This window comes from Schistocerca piceifrons, chromosome 2, assembly GCF_021461385.2.
Source record: "Schistocerca piceifrons isolate TAMUIC-IGC-003096 chromosome 2, iqSchPice1.1, whole genome shotgun sequence".
NCBI classification, from domain to species: Eukaryota; Metazoa; Arthropoda; class Insecta; order Orthoptera; family Acrididae; genus Schistocerca; species Schistocerca piceifrons.
Genome location: NC_060139.1, coordinates 820,618,064 through 820,631,020, shown reverse-complemented (window position 1 = coordinate 820,631,020; position 12,957 = coordinate 820,618,064). Strand labels below are relative to the sequence as shown.

Sequence of the window (12,957 nt, the reverse complement as noted above, 5' to 3'; positions counted from 1 at the left end):
AAGGGGTATCAATGATAAGATTCGCTTGTGACACTGCTGTCCTCAGTGAAAGTAAAGAAGAATTAGGGGATCTGCAGAATGGAATGAACAGTCTAATGAGTACAGAATATGGATTGAGATTATAACGAAGAATGGCGGAATTTATGAGAAGCAGCAGAGATGAGAATAGCAAGAAGCCTAACGTCAGGATTGTTGATCATGAAGTAGATGAAATTAAAGAATTCTGCTACCTATCCAGCAAAATAACCAGTGGCGGACGGAGCAAGGACGACATCAAAAGCAGACTAGCAAAAGCAAAAAGTGCATTCTTGGCAAAGAGAAATCAACTACTATCAAAAATAGGCCTTACTTTGAGGAAGAAATTTCTGAGAATGTACGTCTGGATCAACGACATGAGGCTGCAGAAGGCAATTGAAATAGTGCATTAGAGACACATAATGTGTACCCAAAGGACATGTGACCTGTAACTGGAAAAGTGTTATGATGATCTCTCGATTTTCAAAAGATCCCAGACTAGTCTCCCACTTCGACCTCCGGAAGGGGACTGCCAATGGTGAGATGACCGAGAGAAAAAGATCGAATAACTAACGGAAGGGTAACGTCCTACGAGTCGGAGCGTGGAATATCAGAAGTTTGAATGTGGTAGGGAAACTAGAAAATCTAAAACAGTAAATTCTAAGACTCAATATAGATGTAGTATGGACCAGTGAAGTGAAATAGAAAGAATACAGGGATTGCTGGTCAGATGAGTATATGGGATATCAACAGCAGCAAAATATAATATAACTGGAGTAGGATTCATTATGAATAGGAGAGTATGGCAAAGAGTGTGTTACTATGAACAGATCACTGGCAGGGTTGTTCTCATCAGAATCGACAGCAAACCAACACCCGCAACAGTAGTTTAGGTACAGCGTTGTTCTCATCAGAATCGACAGCAAACCAACCCCGTCAACAGTAGTTCAGATACATACATCGACGTCGCAAGACGAAAGTGAAAAGGTAGAGAAAGTATATGAGGATACCGAACGGGTAATTCAGCACGTAAAGAGAGATGAAAATCTAATAGTCATGGGGACTGAAGTGCAATTGTAGGAGTAGAAGAAACGTTACGGGAGAATAAGGGCTTCATACTAGGAATGATAGAGGAGAAAGACTAACTGAGTTCTGCAGTAAATTTCAGCTTTTAATAGGGAATACTCTGTTCAAGAATCACAAGAGGAGAAGGTATGAATGGAAAAGGCCGGGAGGTACGGGAAGATTTCAGTTAGATTGCATCATGGCCAGTTAGAGATTCCGAAATCAGATACTGAGTTGTAAGGCGTTCCCAGAAGCGGATATAGACGCAAATCAATTTAGTAGTGATGAAGAGCAGGCTGCACTTTAAGAGCCTAGTCAGGAAGAATCAGTGCACAAAGAACTGGGATACAGAAATCCTGAGTAATGAGGCGATACGCTTGAATCTCTCTGAGGCTGTAGATACGGCGATAAGGAATAGCTCAGTAGGCAGTTGAAGAGGAATACACATCTCTAGAAAGATCAAGCACAGAAATTGGATAGAAAACCGTAGGTACATCGAGAGTAACTTCGAAGTAACCAATGGTAACAGATGGAATACTTCAGCTGATCGATGGAAGAAGAAGTACAAAAATGTTCAAGGAAATTTAGGACTACCGAAATACAAGCGCTTAGAAATGAAACAAATAGGAAGTCCAGGGAAGCTAAGGTGAAATGCAGCATGCAAAATATGAAGAAAGCGAAAAAGAAATGACTGCCAGAAGCCCTGACTCAGCATACAGAAAAGCAAGAGTGGGAACATTGAGAATTCAACCGTTAAATGCAAAGGAGGGAGCGGATAGATGGAAACAGTACATTTAAGGCCTCTGTGATGGGGAAGACTTGTCTGACGTGATAGAAGAAGAAAAAAAATCGATATAGAAGATATAGGGATCGAGTATTAGAATCAAAATTTAGAAGAGCCTTGGAAGATTTAGGATCGAAAAGGCAGAAGGGATAGATAACATGCCATCAGAATTTTTAACATCATTACGGGAAGTGGCAATCAAACGACTGTGCATGTTGATATGTAGAATGTATAAGTCTGCCGATGTACCATCAGACTTTCGGAAAACATCATCCAAACAATTCTGAAGGTTGCATGAGCCGACAATTGCGAGAATTATCGCACAGTCAGCTTAACACAGAGGCATACCGACAACTTTTCTTTCCACGAACAATACGAGACTGGAATAGAAGGGAGAATCGATAGAGTTACTCAAGGTACCCTCCGCAACTCGAAGTCAGGTGGCTTGCAGAGTATGGATGTAGGAGAATGAAAAAGAAAACTGAGGATGTGTTAGATGACGATCACTTTGGCTTTAGGAAAGATGAAGGCACCAGACAGGGAATTCTCACGTTGTGGCTGATAATGGAAGCAAGACTGAAGAAAACTCGAGACACGGTCATTGGATTTGTCGACCTGGAAAAAGCATTCGACAGTGTCAAAGGGTGCAATATGTTCGAAATTCGGAGAAAAAGCAGGGGTAAGCTACAGGGAAAGACGGGTAACATACAGTAAGTACATGAACCAAGAGGGAAAAATAACAGGTAAGGTGAAGAACAAAGTGCTCGGATTACAAAGGATGTAGGACAGGGATCCAATCTTTCGCCCCTGTTGTTCAATTTGTACTTCGAAGAAGCAATGACAGAAATATAACAAAGGTTCAGGAGTGGAATTAAAATTTATGATGACAGGTTATCAATGATAAGATTCGCTGGTGACATTACTGTCCTCAATGAAAGTGAAGAATAATAACAGGATCTGCTGAATGGAATGAACAGCCTAATGCGTAAAGAACATGGATTGAGAGTAACTCGAAGAAAGACAAAGCTAAAGTGAAGTAGTAGAAATGAGAACAACAAGAAACTTAACATTACAGATGGGGTTTAGGAAGTAGACAAATTTAAGAAATTCTGCTACCTAGACAGCAAAATAACCCATGAAAGATGGAGCAAGGAGGACATAAGAAGCAGACTAGCACTGCCGAAATGGACATTCCTGGCCGAGAGAAATGTATCAGTATCAAACATAGGAAGAAATTTCTGAGAGTGTACGTTTGGTGCACGGAGTTATGAGGTAGTGAAACAGGGACTGTGGGAAAACCGGAACATAAGAGGATCGAAGCATTTGAGATGTGGTGCTACGGAAGATGTTGAAAATGAAGTGGACTGATAAGGTAAGGAATGAGGAAGTTCACAGAAGAAACGGCGAGGAAGGGAATATATGGAAAACACTGACAAAAAGGAGGGACTGGATTGTAGGACACACCGTAACACATCACGGAATTACTTCCATGGTACTAAATAGAACTGTAGACGGCAAAAAATGCAGATGAAAACAGATTGGATACATCCAGCAAATAACTGAGGACATAGGTTGCAAGTGCTACTCTGAGATGAAGAGCTTCGCATAAGAGAAGAATTCACATAACACCTTAATTTTTAGACCAGTTTCGGAACGTTTTTCCATTCTTAATGCTGTATGACGCGCCAGTATTGAACGAAAATAAACTTTCCGAAGCCCGTTTGCATGTAAAGTTCACCAAAGACTGTAGCTATTAGGCACCTCCCTCTTCCGTACAAAATGGATACCATAGCTACACAGCGATTCGAGGCACCCATTACGTGGAAATGCAGCAACATCATCTGCTTAACACACACTAAAAGATACGTAAACACAAATTGTTGTTGTTGTTGTGGTCTTCAGTCCGAAGACTAGTATGATGCAGCTCTCCATACTGCTTTATCCTGTGCAAGCCCCTTCATTTCCGAGTAACTACTCCAATCTACATCCTTCTGAATCATCTCGTTGTCTACCTTTAGGTTTTTATCCCCCACGCTCCTCTCCAGTATTACACTGGTAATCCCTTGATGTCTCAGAATGTATTCTACCAATCGAACCCGTCTTCTAATCAGATTGTGCCACAAATTTCTTTTTCCCCGTATCCATTGAGTACTTCTTCATTAGTTACGTGATCTATCCATCTAATCTTCAGGCTTCGTCTGCAACACCACATTTCAAAATCTTCTATTCTGTTATATGTTCATATTGCTATCTGGAACGTACTGCTGATGAAATAAATTAAAAAGTAGCTCCACTCTCCAGGTCCCGATCGAATTTTCGGTCAGTTTCACTTGAGCGTTCCAACTTGAAGAACTGCAGCTACAAATTATTTACCCGTCATTTCGTCTCCAACCGCGAAAAGCATTGTGACACGCGGACGTTGGACATGAATGAGTTTTGAAACTCATTTTTTCGTATACTGATACAGATAATACAAAATATTGTTCCTTGTCAACTGAGTTTACAGCCACCTTCACTTAATAAACATTAACATATGTCAAAAATGAAACATTATCATGGTAGGGGAATGTAAAATTCATAGCAGTCCATAAAAAACCGTTACAGACTGACTAATCCATGACCTTTATCACCTTGTGCAAACCGTTGAGGAATGAAAAGGCGCCAAAAGATATCCCAGATACGTCAGTAACAATATTTCTACGTTGTATTAAAGGCAGTTTGAACGTTCTGGTAAGTTCCTAACTCAACAAAATCCGTGGTACACAGGATATCTGAATATATATGTTTATTCCACGACCGTTTTCGATATCAGATTATCATCACAGTGTTAATATTTTCCAGTTTGCGAGTTCATGAGGTCTTCATGCTTTCGTTCTAAGCGCCTCATAAGTTTAATATTTACAATACCATGTACAGTCAGTAACGCCTGCTACATTAAACGATGCATTTCATAACTGAAGGACAGAACCCAAGGAAAGGAAACCCATTATCCCCGAAAAGTCTATGGCCTGGGTCGCCGCCGTGTGTGAATCCGATTTTGGACACATGAACACGTTATAACCACGCCAGTATTCTGTGGTAAGGGATCGACAAGACCGCCACTATGTAAGCGTAGGCTTCAGCGGCCGTTGTCTTCTTCAATAAAATTCTTCAGGGTATCTGACCGCATCGTCATAATTTAAAATGCGCCAACGTTTCGGCCAGCGTTGCAGCTAGCCTTCATCAGGGCCTTACGTTAACTGCTAAATGAACACACTTGGTTCCTTAAATAGCTGCACGAGAAAACCGTGTCGTTACTTGATTGGCTGTAAAAGGAGGAGGAGGAGGGGTGAAAGGTATGCTTTATTGGTGTTTCCTTTATTATCTATCATTGGCTAAAATAGCTGTTTTCTATTGGTCTTTATATTAATCCACCCCATTGGAGGAGACGGACGAATAGCGAACAGGTGATGGCTGTGACGTCACAATGTTTCCATGCTGTCCAGAAGCCGGCTGCGGCGTGCCATTGCTTTGTGTGCTCGCGACCACTACTGCGGCTCTCCGCGTGTCTGCATGGGCCGCCACGGCTCTGCCGCCGCTCCGTAGCCCTGCTATTGCAGACAGCCAAGACCTCGGAAGCTTGTACCCGTCCTCTCTATTCATGTTGGCGGGTCTTTTGGCTATTTCTATCGCCTCTCTAATCTTTCTTTTGAAAGTGAGAGGCTGTTTCGCCAGGACGCGGGCTTCTTGAAAAAATATTGGTTTCCCGCACTCGTCTCGGTGTCGATGATACTTTCGTCATCTGGCCCCACGGAGAAGAGGAGTTACAGAACTTCCACAAGCACCTTAACCAACAGCATAGGAAAATTCAGTTTACAATGGAAACAGAGAAGAATGGGGTGCTGCCTTTTCTCGACGTGGAAGTTTATCGAAAACCTGATGGTAAACTTGGCCACAAAGTGTACAGGAAACCAACCAATACGGACAGGTACCTTCACGCCTCCTCCCACCATCACCCCACGCAGAAGAAGTCCGCCCTGCACACGCTAACGAAGAGAGCGTACAGGATAAGCGACGAAGAACATCTGAAGACAGAACTTGAACGCCTCAGGTCCAACTTCGGAACTAATGGCTATGGAAAGCAGATGATAGACAGCACCATGTCGACAAGGGAGAAGACTAATAGGGAAGAGGAGAAGGAGGCACAGAGCATTGCTGTGTTACCATATGTACAAGGGGTCACCGAACGTATTGGCAAAATTCTACGAAATGCCGACATCAAACCAATTTTCCGAAGCAGAAACAAAATATCAGACATGCTCGGTTCTACCAAGGATGCAGTTGACAAACTACACACAGCTGCCGTGTATGAAATTGGTTGTGCGTGTGGATTAGTCTACATAGGTGAGACGGGACGTCCGATTAGCGCAAGGCTCTCGGAACATGAAAGATATATCCGCCTGAAACAACACACTAAGTCAGCAGTGGTGGAACACCGAGACGAGTGCGGGAAACCAATATTTTTTCAAGAAGCCCGCGTCCTGGCGAAACAGCCTCTCACTTTCAAAAGAAAGATTAGAGAGGCGATAGAAATAGCCAAAAGACCCGCCAACATGAATAGAGAGGACGGGTACAAGCTTCCGAGGTCTTGGCTGCCTGCAATAGCAGGGCTACGGAGCGGCGGCAGAGCCGTGGCGGCCCATGCAGACACGCGGAGAGCCGCAGTAGTGGTCGCGAGCACACAAAGCAATGGCACGCCGCAGCCGGCTTCTGGACAGCATGGAAACAGTGTGACGTCACAGCCATCACCTGTTCGCTATTCGTCCGTCTCCTCCAATGGGGTGGATTAATATAAAGACCAATAGAAAACAGCTATTTCAGGCAATGATAGATAATAAAGGAAACACCAATAAAGCATACCTTTCACCCCTCCTCCTCCTCCTTTTACAGCCAATCAAGTAACGACACGGTTTTCTCGTGCAGCTATTTAAGGAACCAAGTGTGTTCATTTAGCAGTTAACGTAAGGCCCTGATGAAGGCTAGCTGCAACGCTGGCCGAAACGTTGGCGCATTTTAAATTATGACGATGCGGTCTGATACCCTGAAGAATTTTATTGAAGAAGACCGCCACTAGTTTCGTCTCGGGTGGTATATTGTTAGTGGTGTGACATTGTTTGTTTTTCATGTGACACCTGCTATCTACGGGAATAGATATGACTACGTTATGTGCACGTGTTTGTGTGAGCATATGCAACGCTGTGAATAAGAGGGATGTCACGAAGCCGTATTCGCATTATCGCTACAGCCCTGGCGAGGGTACCGGCGGGTGGCTGCTAGTGCGCTCGTGCCACCCTTGAGCCTAATCTCGGGTAGCGTTCTCTCTCTCTCTCTCTCTCTCTCTCTCTCTCTCTCTCTCTCTCTCTCTCTCTAACATTAGAAAATGGCACCGCTGAGCCTCCGTAGTCACCTAGTTCGAGCACCAGTAGAGCTTCAGTAGCGAGACTATGTGTAGATTTTCGTGCAATTCTTGTTTTCCATTCCTTATTGTGTAATTAGTTTCAGCACTTTGATTTGAAGTCAAAAAGTGTACCTTGTGGTCTTACTTGTCTCAATTTATTTACTGAATGGAAGTATTTGTGTAAATTGAAAATGAATAAGCAGGAACAAGGAGAGATTTCTCCTGTGAGCACGTGGGTAGAATTTCTGAAGAACCCCCAACAAGACGTGGTTTGACAGCAAGCAAGATCGCATCTGATAAAGGCAACATAGTTTTGACAGCAAAGCAAATCCATAGTTCACAGAATCCTCAAATATTTAAACATCTGCATGCTCAGTCGCTAGGAAAGATCTGTGGAAGGTAGAAATAATCAATAGTAATTATATCAAGAATAGCAGTGGTATGTTGCCGAATAAAAACATCCATTGCAAGAAAAATCATTACTACCGTAAAGGGTATCTGTGCTGCAGCTTGTGATGTTGGTTTAAGAACTCTTCACTGCCTGTGTCGTGAGGGAAAATCCCCAACGTTCAAATCTCCAAGGAAAAATATTAAATAAAACAGCTTTTTAACAGAACTAAACGACTCACAAAAGACGATGTCAGATTGACAGTCTATGTATTTTACTACAGTGGCATGTACTCAACATCAAAAAATTTGGGGAAGAAGTTACTTGAAAAAATAAATTTTACTGGCTCTGCTAGGTCTACGAAACGCATATTAAACGATATAGGATTTAAATATATGCGTCAAACGATGAATTCTCCGCGTACTTCAGGTGCCGTCATCTTATTTTATTTGAAGGAAACTTGGATTAGTCAGATCCACTCGCTGAAGTACATATGGGAAAATTCGAGCCAAAGTAAGGACCTTGAGATTCCTGTTGGGGAAAGGGCCAGGATGATTGTTGTGTATCTTGGGTCAACGAAGACTCTTTTTTTAAAAGAAAGTAAATTAGTTTGCAGGAAAAGGAAAACAAAGAAATCTGAAGACTGCCATTCAGAAATGAACACTGCTTAATTTGAGCAACTATATTTTTTCACGAGCGTGTCAATTTGCTTGAAATTTCAGAAGTTACAGTATTTTGTGCTCTGATATGCGCTTTTTCCAGTGATTTAACTATGTTTACAATTCTTATGAACGTATAATACCTAACGTTGTCCACAATAATTTTACACACTGTAGAATGCAAATAACGAATTGAATGCTAAGGCTTCTAAAATGTTTTAAGTTCAAATAATGTCCATGCATACTGCTTCCATAATGATATGACTGAACAGCTTAAATCAATATTTCACCGTAAAAATGTAATTATACTGATTTTGATCCAAGTCCAAGCAGAAACTACTATAACGAGTAACAGAGGCGCATGTGACTACCAAGTGCTGTTGACTCACTGTCTGGTAACAGCACATTAACAACCACCAGCCAATACGCCTGACCAGAGCTATACCATAGAACAGTACTTGTAATGAAAGACAGAGTGGACTTCATATATTTTTATAGAATTTTTTCATTAATACTTGTCGTCCAATTTCTGCATAAAGCACAAAGCATTGTCAGGTTACAGACTCCCAAATGGGGTAGGGTGGGGGGGGGGGGGGGAGGAGGGTAGCCAGGCGCATGCTGGATAGACTGAAGCCTATGGACTCCCGTATTCGACTGAGTTTTTCAGTGGAGAGCTGCTATTCGTTATGTTGACCTGGAGTATGAAATAGTATTCCCAATGTTCCGTTAGGGTATGTTACAGTCAAACATCCGAGATGCAGGCAGAGTCTATCTGGAGAGTGTATCGAGAGGTATCAGGTGTCCCATATCACTCCAACTGCACACGCCCCACACCATTAAAGAGCCTCCATCACCTGGAATACTCCACTTCTGAGTTGCATGGTCCATGGACTCGTGAGGTTGTCTCCATGTCCATACAAGTCCATCCGCTCAATACAATTTGAAACGAGCCTCGTCCGACCGGGCAACGTGTTTCCAGTCATCGACAGTCCAATGTCGCTGTTGATGGGCCCAGGCGAGGCATAAAGCTTTGTGTTATGCAGTCGCCAAGGGTACACGAGTGGACTTTCGGCTTCAAAAGACCATAGCGATGATGTTTCGTTGAATGGTTCGCGCACCGACACTTGTTGATGGTTCAAAAATGGTTCAAATAGCTCTGAGCACTATTGGACTTAACATCTGAAGTCACCAGTCCCCTAGAACTTGGAACTACTTAAACCTAACTAAGCTAAGGACATCACACACATCCATGCCCGAGGCAGGATTTGAACCTGCCACCGTAGTGGTCCCATGGTTCCAGACTGAAGCGCCTAGAACCGTTCGGCCATAACGGGCGGCCACTTGTTGATGGCTCAGCATTAAAATATGCACCAGTTTGCGGAAGGGTTGCACTTCTGTCACATTGAACGATTCTCTTCAGTCGTCGTTGGTCCCATTGTTACAGGATCTTTTTCCGGCCGCAGTAATGTCAGAGATTTGATGTTTTACCGGATTCCTGATACTCACGGTACACTCGTGAAATGGTCATACGGGAAATCCCCACTTCATCGCTACCTCGGAGATGCTGTGCCCCATCGCTCATGGGCCAACTATAACACCACTTTCAAACTCACTTAAATCTTGATAACCTGCCATTGTAGCAGAAGTAACCAATCTAACAACTGCGCCAGACACTTGTTGTCTTATATAGGCGTTGACGATCGCATCGCCGTATTCTACCTGTTTACATATCTCTGTATTTGAATACGCATGCCTGTACTAGTTTCCTTGGCTATTCAGTGTAAAGTTCCGTTGTGTTCTTTACCCCCAGTCGATTTTGATATAGGAGCGCTGGTCATTACGTGTTATCCGACCTGACTCGATTTCAGCTTTCATTTTAAATCTAAATCACTCACGTCACAGCCGCTCGAACCAGCAAATACATATACGACCGTCACACCTAAAGTCTTTCCCACAATTGACATGAATTTCAACTTATATGGATAAGGTGTCTGTTCTTTCGGACATGTCCGAAAGAACAGACACCATTGATGACCAGCAGCTGCCTAGAATAAAATTAGAATTATATTAATACCTTCAGCTGCTGACGGGCGTTGATATATATCAACGGGGACAAGTGAAAATGTGTGCCTTGGCCGGGACTCGAACCTGGCTCTCCTCCTTATATGGCAGACGCTCTATCCATCTGAGCCACCGAGGCCACAGAGGATACTGCGGCTGCAGGGACTATCTTGCGCATGCCTCCCGCGTGACCCACATTCTCACCTAGTATGTCCACATACTACATTCGTAGTGTCCCACCCCAGCACACTCATTACTCGTGGAAGACATTCTTACCAAGTCCCGTAAGAGTTCGGGGATTATGTGTGCATGCGCACAGAAGAAGGAGGTCATGGCCGGTATTGCCAGAACTATATACTTATATGGATATGGTTCCTGTTCTTTCGGACATGATACATATCAACGCCCGTCAGCAGCTGAAGGTATTAATATAATTCTAATTTCATTCTAGACTGCTGCAGGTCATTAATGGTGTCTGTTCTTTCGGCCATGTCGGAAAGCACAGACACCATAGCCATATAAGTATATAGTTCTGGCAATACCGGCCATGACCTTCTTCTTCTGTGCGGATGCACACATATTCGCCGGACTCTTATGGGACTTGCTAAGAATGTCTTCCACGAATACCTCTGTGCCCTCGGTGGCTCAGATGGATAGAGTGTCTGCCATGTAAGCAGGAGATCCCAGGTTCGAGTCCCGGTCAGGGCACACATTTTCACCTGTCCCCTTTGATATACATCAACACCCGTCAGCAGCTGAAGGTATTAATATAATTCTAATTTAATTTAATTTCAACTTGATCGCGCCACCGTAGCGATTGCGTCTGCGCATTGTGCAACGCTTTAGAAAAAGACCGTCGTAGAATTTTTTGCTTAAGTGCACACTCTTCTCCCCACTTATCCCTGTTATGTGACTTGTGCAAGATGAAAGTGCGATGTGGCGCATTGGCAGGTGGGGCGCAACCCGGGCCCGCAGCTGGTGGCGTACGTGATGGCGTGCGGCGGCGGCTCGGTGGACGTGCGCATGCGCGTGGACGGCCAACAGGCGGGCGGGCGCACCCGCGTCGACGGGTACGCGCGCCTCGAGCTGGGCCAGCCGCGCAAGGGACAGCGCTACACGCTGCAGGTGGCCGCGCCCCACCGAGAGGAGCTGCGCCGCGTGCACGCCGTCGAGGTAGGCAACCAGCCGGACACCCTTCCGCCGACGTCCGCTCTCCGTTGGCCCCATCTCTGGGGCGACTGATTGCTTACTACGGAGACTTGAGTTTAAGTTATAATTACAAGCAAACCAATAGGTCTATTGAAAAATGAGTTATACCAACAAACATTCTTCTTGTTTTAGTCTGCTTTAGGCTCTGTGAAGTAATTTGGTTTTAAAGTTTTTTAAATTTGAATACTGAATATATCACGGAATAATGTAGATAGAGAGGTACAAATTGACACACATGCTTGGAATGACATGGGGTTTTATTAGAACCAAAAAAAGACAAAGGTTCAAAAAACGTCCGACAGATGGGGCTTCATCTGATCAGATTAGCAATAATTAGCGTAACAAAGTAAGACAAAGCAAAGATGATGTTCTTTACAGTAAATGCTCAATATGTCCACCATCATTCCTCAACAATAGCTGTAGTCGAGGAGTAATGTTGTGAATAGCACTGTAAAGCATTTCTGGAGTTATGGTGAGGCACTGGGGTCGGATGTTGTCTTTCAGCATCCCTAGAGATGTCGGCCGATCACGATACACTTGCGACTTCAGGTAACCCCAAAGCCAATAATCGAACAGACTGAGGTCTGGGACCCTGGGAGGCCAAGCATGACGAAAGTGAACAGCACCCACTGAGGAATTAGGTCATACGTGAAGCGACCGTTAAGAAACTTTAATAACGGTAAAAATAGGAAGTACCATCTGCCATACACTTCTCAGTGGTTTTCACAGAACGGAAGTAGATGTATATGTAGAATTATTGACATATACAACATTGTTTCCACGTTTGTAAGTCACATATGGCAGACGTGCACATGTAGACCTCGCAGTTGGAGAAGAAGCTGCGTACAACTCATTGTCACCTGCACAGGGTGAACCAGAACTCTACCGACAATATTTCGAAGGTCTTTCTAGGATATTTTCTGAGTATTTTGGTATATAGGGGACCAGTGGTCTCCGGTAGCTCATTACAGAATAATAATATAATTATGATTTATTTGCCTTGGTACCAGAATTATCTTTGTTTCTGTGAAAACACTTCCACTGCAGTAAAACATCATCCCAAAGTAGTAACGCGAGAGGCTCTGGTTCTTAGTGAGCACCTATATACAGCTGTAAAACTACTGTTATGTGGTTGCCGTCGCTGTGGGAAAAGCTGAACATGAAGTCATTGTGCCGTTTTTCCATTACATTCGGTGAACCCATGGACGAGATGCGTATCGGCCGATTCTTCATCAGTTTGTATCACTGTTCACGTACAGGGAACACTACCGAAAAAACAAAACCGAGACAGAACTGAGAAATGCTTCATGCAAGCTTGAGGCCGGAGAATGAAGTGGCC

The 12,957-nt window shown here is 43.7% G+C and overlaps 1 protein-coding gene across 1 annotated transcript in view; it reads left to right on the top strand.

Moving 5' to 3' along the window:
* Positions 1-12,957, top strand: part of LOC124775898 (protein NDNF) — a 266,228-nt gene that overhangs the window by 221,419 nt on the left and 31,852 nt on the right. The window contains exon 6 of the mRNA XM_047250733.1: positions 11,361-11,582. Coding sequence (XP_047106689.1) covers positions 11,361-11,582 — 222 coding nt within the window. The remainder of the gene's footprint in view (positions 1-11,360; positions 11,583-12,957) is intronic.